Below are 19,098 nucleotides of genomic sequence, written 5' to 3'. Positions count from 1 at the left end.
GTTATGAGCTCAGTAAAACAAAAAATTAAAAATAAAAATACAAAGGGATGATAAAGAAATGTTCCGCGTCTTAAAAATAATTGAAAACCATTGGACTGGATGATATCCAATGGCCTTTCCAGCTCTAAAGATGCTACAAACTGGAATTTGTAGAACAAAAGGACAGAAAAGCTTTCTAAGGATTATTTTCCCCGCTTGGGGCAGTGGCATCCGCTCTGGGGTGCAGGTTGGGGTGGGCTACTTAATTCTTCCGTCTGTTTCTTTGCTGCCACTTAAGTTTAGGTGGTCAGAAAATGGCAAACTTTTCACCTCTAATAAGACTGAGAGTTTTATTTTCCTGGCAAGAACGTCATTATAACCTTTTAACCACAGAGTCCAAAAATGATACAGAGAATTAGTAATTAGGGAGCTTAATAATTTATGTCGCTCTCTTGTGTAATGTTATTCATCTCATGGGCTCCAAATCGCACATAGGATTTAAACCTTAGAAGGTTTTTATTAATTTTCCAGATATATAATTAATCAGCTGCACACTTTTGGCCAGGAATAGGAGACACTCTATTTGTCTGATTTATTCAGCAGACATTTATTTAACCCTACTATGTGCCAGACCTGGGTTGGGCTGTGGGGATACAGAGGCAATGGTTATGATGAGGACTTTAACAATAATAATAACCACTTGTTGACCCCTTGATACATGCCTGGCTGCCTGTGAGAGTTATCCATGTGTTATCTCGTTTGATCTCTAAGACAACCTTTTAGGGTATTTTTTTGTAACAGCTTTGTTGAGATATAAGTCACATCCCATACAACTTATGAGGTGGGTATTTTCATCCCCATTTTGCAGATGAGGAGCTTGAGGCTCAGAGAGGTTAAGTAACTTTCCCTAGGATCTCTCAGCTAGTTAGTGACAGTCAGGATTTGATCCTAAGTCTCTTTCACTCCATAGTCTGGGCATTTACGACCATAATGCTAAATTGACTATTATTATCAAGCCATCACCTCTGGCTCCAAGGACTGTGAAATCCAATGGAGGAGAGAGAAATCTAAATACGATATTTTTGTACTGTGCGTTAAATACCACTATTAGGAGGTATATACAGGGAACTATGTATGGGAAGAGGGAGAGACTAACTCAGCCAGTGGTCATGACAGCTTCAGAGAGGAGGGGGTATTTGAATGGGGCCTTGACAATTGAGTATGAGTTGGCCAAGCTAAGATGGGCAGATTGCTTATTCAATCAAGAATGTGAGGACTCTTTGCCTATTTAGACTTCAATGGCTTTTGAGCCTCTGAACTTCCCTTGGCCCAAAAAGAGAGGGGAAGAGACTGCTTCTCTTGTCCACAGGGGTGTCACCTTCAGTGGTAGTCTGACTATAGGTGACCCCAGAATGTTCTACATTGATAATCCCGCAGCAACATGGAGCCAGTGTTAATGTCAGGGGGAAGTGACACAGGGAGAGCCTTTATCAGCTTGTCCACATCATCATCTTCTTCCTCTGATCCCCAAAACTCGTATGGGAGTCTCCTAAGGAGACAGCTCTGTGGCAGGATGTGCCCAAGAGGTGGTGAGAACGCTGAGGATTCTAGTCCGTCTGAGCGTCAGCTTTGCCTTCTCTTCTCTCGTTATTTATGCACAAACTCTCCCCTCGCTGGAATGCTCTCGTCCGGGTTCCTTGTCAGCACATACATCCCCGAGACAGATGGCCCTGCCTCGGTGGCAGCAGGCCTTATCAGATTTAATATTTGTTCCCTGCAGCCCAAGTACAATTGGCAAATTGCAGACAGGGAAACGAGAGTTGAAAGTACATCCAGTCTCCAGTGTCAGCAGCAAAGCCTCCTCAGTCGTGTGGTTGCCTGGGAGAAAGCTTAATTCTCATTTGGGCTTCTGGGCCCAGAAAATGAGGAAAAGGGGTCATTTATCCAGGCTATTTGATTCATCCCTGTGCCTCCCAGCAGCTCTAACCCAGAGAGGCAGGTGCTATTCTGGTTTTTATGAACCTACAAAAAAGGAAGCACTCAAGCTGCATGTGGGGTGGTTAACAACCAGCAAGAAGGCCTTCTTTCCGCTCCGCCTGAGTCCGTCCTGCTGCAGCCTGCACAGCTGGGCACCACTGTGTATGCCACTGTCAGTGGCTGCCTGTCCTCTCCTCCCTTCCCAGGACACTCACAGTTGGCAGGAATCACACTGCCCTCGTCATCTCAAGGACAAACATTTCTTACTTCTTCTTTAATTACTGGAAGTGTCTCATAGTCTGCTAGATCTTTGATGCTCTTGTCCCCCTTGTCACTCCCCAGGGAAAGTTGGGACCCAGTGCAGCCTATGATCTATCTCTTTCCAGCCTCCTCTCCCGCCCAACCCCCACCCACAATCTGTCACCTGCCATAGGGGCCACTGATCTGGCTGGAGGGCCAGGGAATTGGATTCATAAAGAACTGCTGGCATCTGGAAGCTGCCAGCTCTGCCGTGGGCGGTTAGCTGAGCAGAGAAAGAGAACGGTCTGGGTTTGATCTAGGGGCCAAAGCTTCGAACGGCCTCTAAACCTCAGTGGGAGAACGTGTGTAGGTGTGTGAGTGTGTGTGTGTCTGCTTCTGAATGAGTTCTCCTGGGAACTGCTTATGGTTCTATATGGGTGTCCTCCTGATTGTCCTGTGTCTCTTGGTCTGTCTTTTTCTGGGTGTCTGTGTCCCCATTTTGGTACACTTATTTGCGGCTATCACTATGGGCAACTTTGTGAATTTATGTGCATTTCTATGACTTTGTGACGTCACTGTGTGGGTTGGTCTCTTCAGGACGATGCCCAGGCAGCTGCTCTGGCCTGGCATGCCTCCCTTCACCTCACTAAGCCTTTCTCAGCCACCAAGACTCAGCTCAAATGTCACCTCTTCCAGGAAGCCTTCCTCCTCTGTGCTCCCATAACATCCCATGCTTGCACTGTCAGAGCGTTCCTCGTCTCTCTCCCCAGCTCGACCCTGAGTCTTCTAAGAGAGGACCCAGCTCCATGCCTGACACTCAGGAAGCACAGGAGAAATGATTCTTCAACAAATAATGCAGAAGTTACTGTATAGTGAATGCTTACGCTTACTGAAATTTTTTTTATATTACATACCTGCATTGTTACATTGAATTCTTACAACTCTCTGAAGTGGAAACCCTGAATGGCCTCATTTTGCAGGTGAGGAAACTGAGGCTCAGAGAGGTTAAGGAACTTACCTAAGGACACAGTGGCTAATATATGACGAGTCAGGACTCAAACTCAGACATGGCTACCCTCTAAGTCTAGGCTCTACACCACCGTGTTGGACTGCTGTGGACAGATGGCTGGGTGTGTTGGTCCGTGAGTGGTCAAAGATGGTTCTCACTGGTTTTACCCAGGGCCTTCCAGAGCTGGGACCCATGGTCACTTCACCTTTTGGCCCTTGCCAGAATCGAAGTGAGAGCCCAGGTGACCCCCTCTCCCTTGAGTCCCAGAGGACAAGGGAAGGGGGCCTCTCCAGTCACAGCTCTGCCGCAGGGCAATGGGGTGAGAACTGTGGAGTCAGAGGCCGGGTTCTAGTCCTACCTCTGCAACGACTCTGCACTCGTCAGCAGTCACTTGCAGTCTACAGGCCTGGGTAGGCTTGACTGCAAAATGGGGAAATGTGTGACAACTTCTGAAGGAAGTAGATGGGGGATGAAGATCATACGCATTGATCAATTGGAAAATACTTATTGAACACTGCTGGAGAAATCTCTGAAAACAAATACAGTTTCCACCGTAAGAGCTTGTGAAAATGTGAGACCAGGGCATCTGGTCTTCCACAGCATTTACCTCCCTCCTCTGTGAAGTTGCAGGTTGTTGGCCTCTTCTCTCTGGCCTTCAGGGCGCTGGGCAGTGGCCAGTGCCCTCAGCCCCACTCACGGCTTCCCAGGGCCCTCTTCTCGCTAGGCTTCACCAGGCCCTGCCTTCCTTGGGCGGCACCCAGGCCTCTGGCTAATCTAGCACCCACTTCTTAATCAAAACGGTGATTCTGGGCCCTGTCCCTTTTAACCTATCTCTTTGAAGAGAGATCAAATAATGACCTACTGACTTATACCTGCAGGGAGATTTTCATTTTAACAGGTCACAGAATTCTTGATCCAAAGGAATATAGTTTCTGACCCTCGTGGGTGTGTGTCGCAGGGGGAAGGAGTCAAGGCTTTGCCTGTAGAGCTGCACAAAGAGAATTTGTTGCTTTGTTTAAGATGTACGAATACTGATGAGTGCATTTAGCAAATACCACCCGTAGCCCAGCCAACATTTATGATCTATTGGTTTTTCCAGCCCTCATTCTCCAGCCTTTGTGTTTTTGATCATTGTGACACAGCACATGGCAGGCGTTCTATGCTGCTCAAGAGCTCTCGTGATGATCAGTGTTCTTGGCTGCGTGGCGTTCCCATGAGTATCGTGATGCGCCTAACTGTTCTCTCTGTTTGCACATTTACATGGATTTTTCTTCTCTCCCCTGCTCTAATCTAGAGAGAGACATCTTTGCATGTACAGCCATTTCCTTCTGTTAAATTATTTCCTTTGGGAGGAATTCCCATGATGTGCTTTGTTACTTGAAAATAATGGACTACGTTCTCCAGAGCTGGGTCCCTCCAGAAGATGGTAGAACAGAAGAATCCCAAGGCCTGTTAAGAGAAGCAGGTTTTCCCAAGCCCGCATACCTTCATTTTTGACCCAGAAACAGCCAAGTGGGCATGTTTCTGTCCTCGACAATCACAAGCTTGTAGCTGACAACAGGAGACTCAGGGTCAAAGCCCAGATGAGGCCAAGGCAGTGGGTCCAGGGTAGTGTTTTGGCAGACGATAGTGCCATTTGACACAGGTTCATGTTCACATATTCTCCTTGACGAGCACATGACCTTGGGCCAGCCATTTGACCGTCCTGAAACTACATTTCCTCAGGTATAAAACTGGACTAATAATGGTATGCTTCTTACTAGGGTCTGTGAAGATGGAGTTCTGCACCTGGTAAATACCTGTCCGGCTTCCCTGTAGGGTCAGGTCTCTCCCCTGCAGCCTAATTTTGAGGTCCATTTTGCTGCTTCCAGCCCACCCGCTCCCTACTCCTTCTCCCTCTGCCGTCCCGTCTGCAACTTTTCCAAATGAGAAAGAGAGTCGGAGGCTTGCGGCCTTGGTAGGACCTTCCTCTAAGACTCCTGCGTGTATCCCTCTGTGGTCTCCCTGTGTCTGCTTCCTGTTATCCCCACAAGGGAGAAACCCCTGTCCTTCAGAGCAAAGGAGAGACAGTAGTAAGCTGGACCGGCTCCCTGGAGCAGTGCCGGCTGGTTTAGAGGGCCCTGTTGAACCAAGATGCAAGATCTTTTCCACCCTCAGGAAGCCCTGGATCCAGGATCCAGGAATTTCTGACTCTAGGAAAAGAGCTCTGCTCAGACTCCTGCCCCTTTCAGCCTGATCCTGGTCGTGGACGTGCCCTGGAGCTCCTTCTCATCACTTTGTTCCCAGCAGTCTTTACCCTGCGGCGGCTCCCACACCCTTCCAAATAGCTTGCAAGAGTTCAGGGCAGAGTCTCAGAAAGGGGAGAGTTCTGTCTTCATGGAAATATTGATGTGGCCTTGCTGGGGAGCAACGGACTTAATCAAGATCACAGTTCTCCTGGGAGCTGTTGATGTTGAATTTGGAAACAGACATGCTCTTGATCCCTGGTATCTTTAGGAAAAAAGTTGAAACATTCATTTTTTTCCACTGCTTATCATCTGAGATCTTGCTAGAGGTGCAATAAGAGAACCTTAAATTAAAAGGAGGTCCCAGGAGCCTATGAGGCTGGGGCATGGGTCCGAAATCTCTTTAGTCTGTCATAGGCGATGAGTTCCCATCTCTTGCCTGGGAGCACTAGAGTGCCGTGTTTGCCACTGGGCTTCTCTGCCCGGAAATTACTGCAGAGCAGCCTGTTGGGGAGCGTGGGCCAAGGCCTCAGCTGATTCCATTTTTGTAGCAGAGAACACACGTCGTGGGATTTGTTCTGGCGGTTCTGGCTTTGGCTGCTCTGGGATTCGCTCTTTTTATTCTTGTTCCTTCCGAGTGAGCTCCCCTGGGCCCGGGGGCCACCATGCTGAGAGTCCTATTTATGGGCATGAGGTTAGAACCGCGCCACCTTCTGTGCCCCTCGGTGGGATGATGCAGAGGATACAGGCAGCCCTCCCGCCAGTTAGAAGCGTGTTTAGTTGGGTTTATCCATCTGGTTTTTCACTCATAAACAATTGCACCAGGCTCTGCAAGCATGGAGGGTCCTGTAATAACAGCCGTTAGGGCACAGTAACAACTACTGATGGCGGTCATTTTGCTGGCAATGACAGCACCTCAACTTCTCTTTCCAACAGACACAATTTCTCGGGGTTTACTTTGTCTCATCCCAAGAGTTCCTTGCTAACGCCTACGTCTTAGCCGTGCTTCTGTTCCTCGCGCTCCTGCTGCAAAGGACATTCCTGCAAGCATCCTACTATGTCGCCATCGAAACCGGCATTAACTTGAGAGGCGCCATACAGGTACTTCAATGATTGTTTTTGCACTTCACAGTAAGAACCGTGTTATTCATCCTCATGGACACTCAAGAATAATTCTGCTGTGGATTTACTTTTCTGTTGCCCTTTAAAGATGTTTCAGAACAATAACCGTTGACAAGGCAGTGTGGGGTGGTGGGAAGTGCCCTGGGCCTCCACGGTTTCCAGCCTTGAAAGTGGTGGACGTCACTAATTGATCACAGCACTCTTTCCTGCTGAATGCAAATGCAGCCTCAGAATCCTTCCCAGGATGCTGTGCCAGCATTCTGCTACCAGACAGCCTTCTTTGGGTGGAAAAAAGGAAACATGTATGACGTAGCAGGACTAGACAGCCTCTGAGATCTGTTTGAGCTCTTCTATCTTGGATCATAATGAGAGAGACTTATCTGGCCTGATGGGTCCCAGGGTCCAGCCTCTTGCTGCTGCCTCCTGTGGCTTTCTTCTCAGAGTTGATTGGAAGGATAATCAAAGTCAGGGAGGACTCAGGGTCCCTTTAGCACGGTGGTGACAAGAGTTCTCCAGGCCCCAGTGTCTTCATTAGCGTCTTGGTTCAGCTGTTGGAATGGAGAGACCGAGGATTATGGTAGTTAAAAAGGATAGAGATTTGTTTTCACATTTAGTGAGGGCTGGCCTGGCAGCTACACAGTCATCAGAGACCTTGGCTCCTTCCCTGCTATGGCTCCGCCAACCTTCTAGAAATTCTCCTTGTGAAAAGGAAAGAATGGATCCTAGGGGACAACTAGCAGATTCTCCCGTACGAAGCTATTCCCAGGAAGTCAGTAGAACCCTAGGAAGTTGTGTCTAAATCCCAAAGCCACCTCATTCTTCAGAAATGTTCCTCATTGACTGATCCTCTGGGAGCCAGGACCAGAGGTTTTGCAGAAAAGGGGCTGAGGAGAAGGGGATAGCCTGAGCTGGGGACAGTGGCAGGGTCCAAACTCTGGTTATCTTGGTATAGCCCATGTGCATGGCGCCCCCTACAGTATGCAGTGCACAGCCTGTGAAGCTGTACAGGACAAGGCTGCCCATCCCCAGTGGTTTTTCCTTGAGAAAGCACAGCCATTTCCTCAACGATGTCATGTGAGCATGGTGGGAAAAGCCCAGGAATATCTAAGACCCTCTAAGATTCATAGGAGCTCAGAACTAGGAGGCACCAAGCTATTGCTCAGTTCAGAAAACCCCTCTGAAAATCTCGGCCTCTGCCCAGACCTCCCTGTGACAGGCAGGCATGCATCACCACAAACAACAGGCAATTTTGTAGTCAAACAGTTTTGTAATTGAATCTACTCTGTATTTGTATGTCATTAGTTGCACACTGGCTCAATATTTTCCAATTACACTAAAAGATCCAAAAATGGCTTTATAATGTATTAGCATCTAATTGTTTTTCTCAAACTGTCTGTACCTTTTGAATTAATGAGAGATTAATTCATATGCTACATAATTAATGCTGGTATTAATTATGCAAACAAATTAGGGAAAAAAAACCTTTCAGAGATTTACAGGAAATTATGGATAAGGATCTATGTCTTCATGAGTTTGAGAATAACCACATTTCCTGCATGAAAAGTTAAGAAAAATTCTTGTATTATACATAATTTTTGAAATATACTAGCTATCAGTCGGTTGTATATTTCTGTGTATCCTGGTCTTTACTTAATAATGCTTTATTTGATAGATTGCTCTATGTCCCTACTTCACTGAAACAACATTTATTATTAATCTTTGAAGACCTATTTCACATAACCTAGGGTGTGCATAGATTTGTCCAAAAATGTCATTGCCATTATTTTAAACCTTACCCATGGTATGTATAAAATCACAAAAAGACATAGAATAGTTTTGTGCTTTAAGCAAAGCTGACCCACAAAAAAGCCTGGGTTTACGCAAAAGATGACTTAAGGGCTAGGAATCCACAGAATGCACAATAGAATTTCATTCAAGAGCAGGACTCCCTGGGACGTTTACGACAGGAATGCATTTTCCCTTGTTCAAGTGCACACAGCCTGGAAATTGCTGTCTTTCTGGGAGGCATGACCACTCTGCACATAGAGCTTTGGGGTTCAGAGCTGATAGGGAGCCATTACTGTGCTGCCCTCCATCTCCCTGGGAGGCAGAACAAGGTCCTCGGCGGGGCTGGACCCCGGGACAATGCCAGGGCTGGTCAACACTCATGCATCGTTTCTCACATACGACCATCACAGGCCAAGCCCTTGTTTTGTTTTAAGGCTCAATTAAGCCAGGACTTGGCCCCAGAGCGTACCCCTCCCCTGGCTGGAGATGACCATATTAAAACAGACGGCTGCCCCACTTCATTATTTTTATGACTCAGAAGTGTGTTCTCCACTGGCATCTGGTAAATCGGGAAAACACAAGGACATAAAGATCTCCTTATAAGACTTAAGAGCTAATAAAGTCCTGCCCCGAGGGAGAGGTCTTGCTTGCTGGGGAGGTAGCTCGCTGTGCTGCCGTGGACTCCTCCTTGAGTGCTGCCTCTCTGACTTGTTTGAGCTGTAATCAGAGCCCTTTGCCTCTCTGAACCTTAGGTACCTCATCTGTCAAATTGGAGCAATAACGCAGTACCCCTTCAGGGAGCTGCTGTGGGCCTCCGTGGGGAATGTCTGGGAAGTCCCTGACACGTCATGGACGTATGACGGGGGTGTGGTGATTAGGATGATGATGATGACAAATGTGAAACACTCTGCTCTCATTTTTAGACCAAGATTTACAATAAAATTATGCACCTGTCCACCTCCAACCTGTCCATGGGGGAAATGACTGCTGGGCAGATCTGTAACCTGGTTGCCATTGACACGAACCAGCTCATGTGGTTTTTCTTTTTGTGCCCAAACCTCTGGGCTATGCCAGTACAGGTAAGCGATGTGTGCTTTGCGGGGGGGCGGGGGGGGGGGGTCAAAAACCAGAATCCGCTGGTACATGTCCAGTGACTAGTAGCTTAGCATCTTCCATTCCATGTTTCCTGTACTTTCCACCCTTTGGGGTCTCCAAGGGGTGCACCCCTGGGTCCCTATTCTGTCTCACACTCTGCAAATGGTGTGGCATTTCTCTTGATGATCAGAGAAGGCATGTCATTAAGACTTTTAAAATGCAGGCAACCTTAAAAAAAACTTTATAATAATCACGTGTGGAACACTTTTGCAGACATTAAAAGGTATGTTGTAGCAAAGTACTTAATTACATTGAAAAGTGTTCACGATGTGTTTTTAAGCAAAAGAGTAAATTACAAAATAGTACACTCAGTGTGTTTCCTACTAAGTTGGAATGTGTCTATGTTTACATTGGCACAGAGTCACACAGAAAAAAGAACTGGAAGGCCACATGGCAGCATTACAAGAGATTTTTATTTTCTTTATGTATTTCTAAACTCTCCAATAAGCATGTATTATTTTTGAAAATCCACAACATGATTGTTTTTCAAGCCAAATTACATTTGGGGCTGGCTCTGAGGGAGGCACGCTCTCCCCGTGACAGTGGGAGGATGCCCGGCATGGTTTACCTGATCCCTGGCCTCTCCTGCCCTGCCTCCCATCGGAGCTCTTCCACCGTGGGGTCTGTGAGTCCTGTCCTGTGCCTGGGAATGAAGCTCTCTCTTCTCCGGTGCTCAGGCCGGAGGCAGACCCATTCCCAGAGGGCCTGTAGGCTCCACAGGGGCTGCCTGGCATAGAGGAAAGTCTCTAGACCTGCATGAGAAGGCTTATTCAAATCCTTAACCTCTCTGCACCTCAGTTTCCTCGTCTGTGAAATGGGGGTGATCCCTCTCTCTGGAGTTGCTGTGACGATTCGGTTAGACGGTGTAAGTAAAGCACCGTGCAGAGGGCCCCGCACAGAGCAGCCGCTCAGTGATGTCAGACCCTCTGCCTTGCACTTTTTGGTGGGGTGAGGGCTTTCCCTGTGCAGAAGCCATTGCTTCCTGGGATGCAGATTCCCTACCCCTTAATCTCAAGCGGCGTTTTTGGTCCTCCTTGCTTGTAAAGCTTATATTTAAAAGACGTTAAAAGGACATAGGAGGAGAGGCTCGCACGGAGAGGCAGCTAGACAAGGTGGGAATGTAGGGCAGGGAATCTGAGGGTCCTTTCTACAGGGACAACCCTATAGGCCATGCCCCATTCCTTCTTACCCAGGCCCAGACCCCTGGCCCCCCTCCGCCCTGCCAAGCTGGATCAGTGACTATGAAAACTATAGGAGGGCCTGGAGAGTTCATCCAATACAGTCACCAGCCTTTTATCCTTTCTGTTGTGTCCCGTGAACAACCTGTTTCAAAACATTTTGTCCACCAAACCTGCTGCACTGTTACCGTTACTATTACTTATATTGTTTATTGCACACGCACCATTGCCAACAATACTAACACTAAGACCTAATAACTCTGCCCTGTGGCTGGCCTGCCCCAGCCTCTGTCACCTGTGTAATTAACCCTTACAACACCGGGGTGGGAATTTTTATCTCCACTAATCACTTACCTTTGCTTATTTATCCTGAAGTATGACTTGGTTTTCCACTTTTAATTCCTCAAAGACTACACCTTTGCCACTTACAGCTTTGACCAGCCCCCAATCCCTTCAACCTGGTCAGGATTCCCGGTGCAGCCTGGTTGGTCACAGGGCACGTGAAGCTTTTGATAATATTGACGTTAGCTTAGGACCCCATTCCTTTGTCCCCAGGGGCTCTCCCTGGTTTGTAATCTTTTTTGGGTCATGTATACCTTTTTTTTAAATAACAGCTTTATTGAGATTTAATTCACCCATTTAAAATGTACAATGCAGTGGGTTTTAGCATATTCACAGAGCTGCGCAACCATCATCAAATTTTAGAACAGTTTCATCACCCTGAAAAGAACCCACACCCATTGGCAGTCACTCCTCATCCCCGTCGCCAGCCCTAGATAACCATATATATTTATAATATATATATGTTTTAAAAAATCTAATGAAACCTTCTCCTTGGAAAAACAAATGTGCATTCACACATTTTGCCTACAATTTCAGGGGCTTTGTGGGCCCCCGAAGCTTATGGACACCAGGTCACCAGGTTAAGAACCTTGGCCATAGTGGAGGCCTCTGTGTTTCCTCTTCCCATGGGTGTCGGAGGCCCAGAGAGGGCAGGGCCTTACCCTGGGCCATACAGCGAACTGGTAGCCGCATCATACCCAGGTGTCTCCTTTCTGTGGTTCTGTAGAGACAGTGACCCCTAAATGAGGCCTGTTTGTTTAAGAAGGAGGATCAGCCACCTTGCCTCTAACCATGTGCCAAGCACTGTTCTGGGTGCTCATCATATCTGTTCATTTAATCTTCACAACAGTCCTTGTGAGTGGGCATTACAATCACCACTTTAAAGATGAAGAACCCAAGACTCAGAGAGGCTGAGTGACTTGCCCAGGATTGCACAGCCTGTAAATGCTGGGACTGCATTCAAACTCAGGGCTGCAGACTCCAGGGACTGTGATCTCCCCACTACTACACGAGATTGCTTTCCTAACCCACGAATAAGAGACAAAATAGCCCTTTTATTCCCCACACTTGCTTTGCACACTCAGAATCTTTGATTTCTGGTATGTTCTCCCATGGGGTCCATTCAGGCCCCTGCAGAAGAGAGGAGTGGCCAGAAGAGGGATGGGCGGAGCATGAGGAGGAGCTGCTCCTGCCCAGCTCCTGCCCAGCTCCTGCCCAGCAGCTGCCAGCACTTGAGGCAGTGGGAATGAGGCACCGACCCTGGCTGGCGCCCTGGTGGTCACTCTGGGAGTGCTTGGTGTCTGGACCAACCCAAGTTGGCTGGAGGGCACGCTGATTGCCTCCATATGAGGACAGCTGACGAGAGGACTGGATGGCAGGGATGCTTTTCCACGGGGGTGGTGGGAGCAGGGCCCAGCAGGAGTAGGCGGTTCTTCATCTCCTAATGCGCTCCTCTGCCCATCTGTGCCAGCATTTAACATCAGTTAACCACTGGGAAGCAGGTGGTGAAGGGGCCATTCAGCCCCCAAGAACCTGCTGATGCAGGAGGCATTCTGTAATAACGGGAATCACAGAGCCACCCACCCACTTCTCTGTCCTTGAGATGCCACAAGCAGCTTCGGCCGACTTGGTGTGGGGCTCAGGGAGTGCTGGGCTAACCCAGGCAGACTTTTTTTTTTCTCTTAAGGAAGACAGCACATCTGTTCCTCTAGAATAAGCCCTGAATTTAGAAGTGCCTGCTTTTGAAGGCAACCTGAGAAATTGTCATCTTGATGCTTTGGGGGCTGGGGAGAGTAATTTACACTTTTCATAAATATGCAGAAGCAGGCAGTCATTTGCGTAAAGCTAGAAGCAGAGAATACCTTCCAGAATCTCTAAAAAATTAAACAGGCCAGGAGCATAAGAATGAAAAGTAAACTCTCGGACTCTGGACTGGTTTTGTCTGACATGGATGCTGCCATTTGGCCCCTTTTCTCGTGTATCACTTTTTTCCAACGAGAGTGAAATGTCAGCCTTGATAACCAGCAAGCAGAACAAAAGGCGTTGTCACACTCGTTGTGCAACCTCAGCTCTGAGACTTCCATCTGGAAAGTAGACTTGCAGAAGAGTTAATGCTTCAGCCAGCCTTGCAGATAAATGCAGTGAGTTACCAGCCCAGAAACTCTCTGTTCATCTGAGAGCCCATCGTGTTAATCCCTCCTTCTGAAATTGCTTTGTCTCCCCTCCTCCTCTGCCCCCCAAGACAATTTGGAGACCGGGGCACCAGGCACGTCCCACTTAAGGGGACTGGGGACCGGGGAGGCGGCTTTTGCCAACACCCCCTAGCAGGGCAGCCACTGGGTCAAAGAGAACTCATCCCCTTCTCCCTCCCAGATCATTGTGGGTGTGATTCTCCTTTACTACATCCTCGGGGTCAGTGCCTTAATTGGGGCAGCTGTCATCATTCTGCTGGCCCCTGTCCAGTACTTTGTGGCTACCAAGCTCTCTCAGGCCCAGCGGAGCACACTGGTGAGTGTCCACAGGTGTGCACATGGCCCTTTTCCCCATCCTTCCCCCATGTGTTTGCCTGCTCCCTCCTCCATCACATCAGCTGGTCTCCTCACTCTTCCCCCAGATGCCACCAACCAGTCCCACACACACATGCACACTATCATTGACCTTCAGCAGGTCACTTCACCCATCCAGGCCTCAGTTTCTTTGTCTGTGAAATGGGTTTAATGGAGGAGACAGGGAGCATCCCTGTGGGACAGGAGCTGGGCATATCTGTGACATGGTGAGGGCAGTGACTCGGCTCCTTCCTCTTGGGTGGGATGGGGGCAGAGGAAACCCTTCTCTGACTCGGTGACCCCTGGCAGGAGTATTCCAATGAGAGGCTGAAGCAGACCAACGAGATGCTCCGTGGCATCAAGTTGCTCAAGCTGTACGCCTGGGAGAACATCTTCCGCACGCGAGTGGAGATGACGCGCAAGAAGGAGATGACCAGCCTCAGGGCCTTCGCCGTCTACACCTCCATCTCGAGTGAGTCTACCCCACCCAGCCACCCCTGTGTGCTGCTGCCTGAAGGCTGGGGTAGGGTGTCAGGGCTCTGGTGAGGGGGTAGGGGTGGCAGAAGCGGGTGCCTTTGGGATCATCCCATCCAGGCGGGGTAGCAGAGCCCCCCGAAAGCAGAGTGTTCTTCAGTCATTTATCCAGCAAATATGTGCTGAGAGCCTGCTGTGTGTGGGGCCCTGTGCTGGCCCTCAATATGCAGTGAGGAGAAAGACACACGAGGTCTTTGACATGTTGTTGTGCTGATATGTTAGTAGAGGCAGCAGTAAACGAATAAATAGCAACTGTTTTGAATTCTCCTAAGTGTGAGGACTTCTCAGTAAGTCAGACTGAGCTCCACTGCCCTGGGAAGCTACAGGGAAGCTTCCGTCCACCTGGGGCTGTGAGAAGGAGACACTTTCTCTTTCAACAACAGAAGCTCCAGTTTGAGGCACTCACAGGTGTGGTGCCTGTGCTTTGGGAACCCCAAATCCAGAAAATAGAGAAAAGAAGACCAACACTGGTAAAACTCGTAGGGTCCTGGCAGACGCGTGTATTAAAACCACTTTCAAGAGAGTGTAGAGCTCCTACGGTGAACATTCCTGTTGAAACAAGGAGCTAATAATAAAGAAAGAAAAATCCACCAGAGGAAACGCTCCACCAGAGTGAGAGTCAGCAAAGGAAAAAAAAAATAGAATCAGTCCCTCGATACCTGGAGATGACAGAAGGGTCCTGAGGGAGATAAAAAAAAAAATATGTTTAAAACAATGAAAGAGCTAAAGGAAGTATAAAACCCACAGGACAAAACAGGAAAGAGAGCCAAAAGAACTTCTAGAAATTAAAAATCTTGTTGTTGAAATAAATTTGGTGCATAATAGTCCCCAGGTCAGAGTGAGGGCTGATGGAGGTCAGGTGACCGATGGAGTCCTGGCCTGAGTTTGTCTCAGTTGGTCCAGCGGCTCCAAGGACGCAGCCTGTGGTGGTTACTTTCCAAGTGTGTAGTTGGGATGCAGACGTTGAGCAGCTGGCAGACCTCACACTGGTTCCCTGACCCATCCAGTGTAAGGACCATTGCAGTAGGAAGGGTCAAGAGGAAGCCCCCAGAGAGAAAAAACTAAAAGGAAACAAACAACTCAGTGTACAGGTGAAATGAATTAACATGGCTGAAGAGAGAATTTGGGAATTAAAAGGTAGATCTGTGGAAATTAGAAGGTGGGGAGGAGAGGTAAACGGAAAATGTTTTCTGCAGGTTGGCAGAACGGTTTTACAGATGGGAAATTGAGGCCCAGAGGGGTTGCCTTCCTGAGGTCAGGTCACTCCTGAGGTTGATAGCACAGCTCAGACTGGGTCCTCTGGAGTCTCTTAGCTCCCAGCCTCATGCTGTTTTCCACACAGAGCTGGGAACTTGTCTGGAGTGAAGAAGACAGGACACAATGGGCACCATTTTTCAGCTATTTTCTCTTAGTAGAAGAGAAAGAACGTAGAATGGGCTCTGAAAGGAGTGGGAAACAGGGGAGGAAGGTAGGAGAGATGGACACTACTGACCACCTCGCCTGCTGAAATTGGTTCTTCTGGTATGCCAGGAAGGGACATGCCTGTGGGGGTGGCAGGTGGTGGGGAAATAGTGGAGGGTGTGCTGGCTGTGTCTCCCAGATAGACTTGTGGAGAATGAGATGGTCTTTCAGGTCATCTGTGCATTCCTGGAGTCCCTCCTGCCTAGAGAGGGTCTGGTGGGGCCAGGTGGCCACCATCCAACCCGAAGGTTGGACTTGCCCTGAGCACCCCAGGTGTCCCACCTCCCTGTGTCCAGCCAGACCATGGCGTCTGTGCCTCAGACTGGGACCCTGATCCGGTCAGCAGTGGCCAGGCCATTCACCACACACAGCACCAGCCATGGCATCTTTCTGCAGAAAGTCCTGCTAGGATCTGATTTTCTCAGAATGGAGTTGTGAGCATGGCAGTTAGCCGTTGCTTTCTGGATTCCTCACCAAGACACTCTTGGTTCCTGGTCTCGCCCCTTTACCCTCATCCCTGATCCTGCGGTGCTCAGAGGCTCTCCATAGGACAGGAGAAATTGGGAAGGACCATCTGGGCAACTCAGACATCAGTGTCCACAGACCCAGGCTCCCTTCATCCTTCTCTCTGCCAGCTCTGCTGCCCCTGGGTCTGGTTGCGTTAACAGTAACACCACACTGCGTACAGCCCCTTGAGTTACAGACACCTGGCCTTCAGACACCTGGCTTCCAGACACCCATCAGTGGGAACAGCTGCTGAGGTGGGGGGGCTTCCCCCCGCAGCCAGGTGACTTCCTCTTCCAGCAACAACACAGCAGGGTGTGGTGGGGCAGGCTTACCATTGCTGCAGTGAGAGAGAGGGGAGGGAAGCAGCAAAGGAATTAGGGGCACTGGGTCCCCAAGATTCCTAGCAGCAAAGTGGGGGCAGCTCGGGTGATATAGCTGGGGGCAGGTGCCAGCTGCTTTGCCTCTGGAGATGTGCACTCATTTCCTGCATTCCAAACTACAACGTGGGCCATGTTTGAAGCCTGTCTAACAGATGCTCCTTGTCCCAAGGGGCCTGCAAAAGACAAGCCATGGCTTTGTGAAGGGCCTGGGGCCAGGAGGACCCAGGGAAAGGAGATTCCATGTTATCAAAAGGTGACATGACTCTGGAAGGAGGGAAGGGCTCTGGAGCCAAGAAGGTGTCTGCTCAGGGCCCCTCACCTGTCCAGGACTTGGTGACGTAGAGGATAAACAGGGCAGCCCAGGCTGGTCCCTGGAAAAGGACACTGGGGAGGGAAAGGGACAAGCCCTCTGGGAGGCTTTGAAAGCCAAGTGCTGTTTGTTCAGCGTTCGCCCACATTTCCTGGAATGGGTTTCTTTGTGTGGTGGACAGTGGGGCAGGGAGAGATGGGGTAGGGTGGGGGCACCTCCCAGCTGCAGGTATATGCTTTGAGTGCATTTTCATTTGCCTCCTCCCGGACTTCCTGCCTTCTGCTCTCTATCACCAGGGATCTGGACACAGGTGATTAGACATGAGGTAATGGGGCATCTTCATTCTCGCCCCTGGCGCCAGCCAAATGGTCTTGGCGCCACAGAAGAGCCCCAGAGTCACGTTTCCTGATGGGGCCCATCCTGGTGCTACCTGCTGGGCTTTCAGTCTGCTCAGCGAACTCCAGACTGTTGGGCAGACAAGGTTACCTCTGATGCTGTATCTGATGGCATCACTGAGAGCGCTTGTGCGTGGAGCCCTGAGCTGAGGCAGAGCAGGGCAGTGCAGGGGGGCTGAAAACAAAGTGGGTACCATTTCCCCACCATCAAAATCCAGAATCAAAGAAAAACAGAGATGTAAGTTACTCGGTGAGTGTTGCGTGAGCCCAGCCCTGTGTGCCTGGCCCTGGGCTAAGCCCTGGGAGGGATACAAGAGACAGTAAGATGTGCTCCCCGTCCTCAGGGAGTTTATACTCTGCTGAGAAGTCAGAGCTAACCTACATGAGGCGGTGTGGCAGGCTCTGCGCTGGCCGCCTGGCAAACCTGACTGAGCTCAGTCCTCATCACAACTCTGTGAGGTATATAGCTCGCTGTCCCATTTTACAGCATGGAAAACCGAGGTTCAGTGAGGTGTGATGACTCTCTGAGGTCCTCAGCCAGCAAATGGCAGAGAACAGAGGAGGAGGAAGCACCCATGAGCTGGGAGTTCACAAAGAGCTTCATGCTGGAGGCGGCTTGGGCTACACCACGCAAGACAGGCAGGATTTCACTGAATAGAAGATAAAGTGGGAAAAACCTGGAGGCAGGTGTTGTGGCCACCCCCTTAGAAGTCAGTTCAATCCTCATTTCCTTGCAGAAGCAGCACAACTCTAGATGTCCAGCCCAGGCATGTGTTTGAGGACAAGCTTTGCAGCAGTGACGGAGGGGTCCTAGGCCCCACCAGTCAACCAGCTGACATGCTGCCAGTTCGCGCGGTCCTTTGTACAGCATCTGTTCCAGAGCGTCTCTCGGTGCCAGACTCTCCTGAGGCCCTGGGTGTTAAAGGAGAGGCGGGCATGGTCCTCACCCTCACAAACTTGTAGGAGACCATGCCACGAACGCTGGCCATGCACGTGGTCAGAGCCATGGGGTCAGTTCCAAATGCCCCACTTTCTCTTTTGTGTTACTCGTCTAGCCCCGGCCTCTTTTGTTTCTTTCATTCACTTATTTAACAAGTATTTACTGGGTACCTACTGTATGCCAGGCCTTGTGTTAAGTGTGGGGGATGCGGTGGTAAAAACAAATGTTGGTCTCTTCTAGTAGAGAAGCAAGAGATGCAGCTGTACCATGCATGACGGGAACAGAAAGGGGTGTTCTAGGTGGCCGTGAGAGTTGCACCCTACCTAGTCTTAGGGCTGCTGGATGTCAAGGAAGCCTTGTCAGAGGTGAAGCCCGTTGCTGATGCCCAAAGGATGACAACAACTTAGCCAGAAGAGGGGAAGAATATTTCAGGCACAAAGTCCTAAAGGTGAGAAGGATGATGGTTTGTTCCAGACTAGAATGTAATTCGGTGAGGAGAGGGTGACAACAAGACCAGATCGGGCAGGACCCTGTGCGCCGTGTTCAGGCCTCCGGCTTTATCCTGAAGCAGGGGACCCAGTGAAGGAGTTTAAGGAAAGGAAAGATGTGTTTGCCATCCCGTCCTGTGTTCTGTGGTCAGGGGTCTTCCCTCTTCCCAGTCAGGTCTGAACCATAGTCGGGTGGGCCCTCCTCGGATGAATGTGACTGGCCTCATACTGTGTCCTGAAAAACAAAAAAGAAACCCCAAACCCAACTCTGCCATGGACTGGGTGGGGAGTGGGCAGGATGGTGCTGGGGAACCCCATTCATGAGCACCCAGCACCTGCCCCCCTCCACAACCCAGGGCCTGACTGTTCTTGGCAAGTCTTGTGCTTCTTCTGTCCTCCTCGATGGAGACCCTGACTCAGAACAGCCAGTGTTGGGGGACAAGGTGACCTGCAGACCTGGTCCCCTTCCTTCTCCAGTGTCCCTGAACCTCTTCAGTATCTGGCCTTCCTTCCACCAGCTGG

General features: G+C 49.5%; 1 protein-coding gene across 11 annotated transcripts in view; it reads left to right on the top strand.

Annotated features, from left to right (window-relative positions):
* Positions 1-19,098, top strand: part of ABCC8 (ATP binding cassette subfamily C member 8) — a 75,546-nt gene that overhangs the window by 16,679 nt on the left and 39,769 nt on the right. For 9 of the 11 annotated variants that reach the window (XM_070626534.1, XM_070626531.1, XM_070626532.1 and 6 more), the window contains 4 exons: positions 6,367-6,531; positions 9,264-9,419; positions 13,389-13,523; positions 13,871-14,033. In XM_070626534.1, the coding sequence (XP_070482635.1) occupies positions 6,367-6,531; positions 9,264-9,419; positions 13,389-13,523; positions 13,871-14,033 (619 nt within the window). The remainder of the gene's footprint in view (positions 1-6,366; positions 6,532-9,263; positions 9,420-13,388; positions 13,524-13,870; positions 14,034-19,098) is intronic. The other 2 variants (XM_070626529.1, XM_070626528.1) reach the window with 1 other exon arrangement.

Source organism: Equus przewalskii, chromosome 6 (genome assembly GCF_037783145.1).
Source record: "Equus przewalskii isolate Varuska chromosome 6, EquPr2, whole genome shotgun sequence".
In the NCBI taxonomy this organism is placed as follows: domain Eukaryota; kingdom Metazoa; phylum Chordata; class Mammalia; order Perissodactyla; family Equidae; genus Equus; species Equus przewalskii.
Note: the sequence above shows the minus strand (reverse complement) of the source record. Positions and strands in the feature narration are given on the sequence as shown.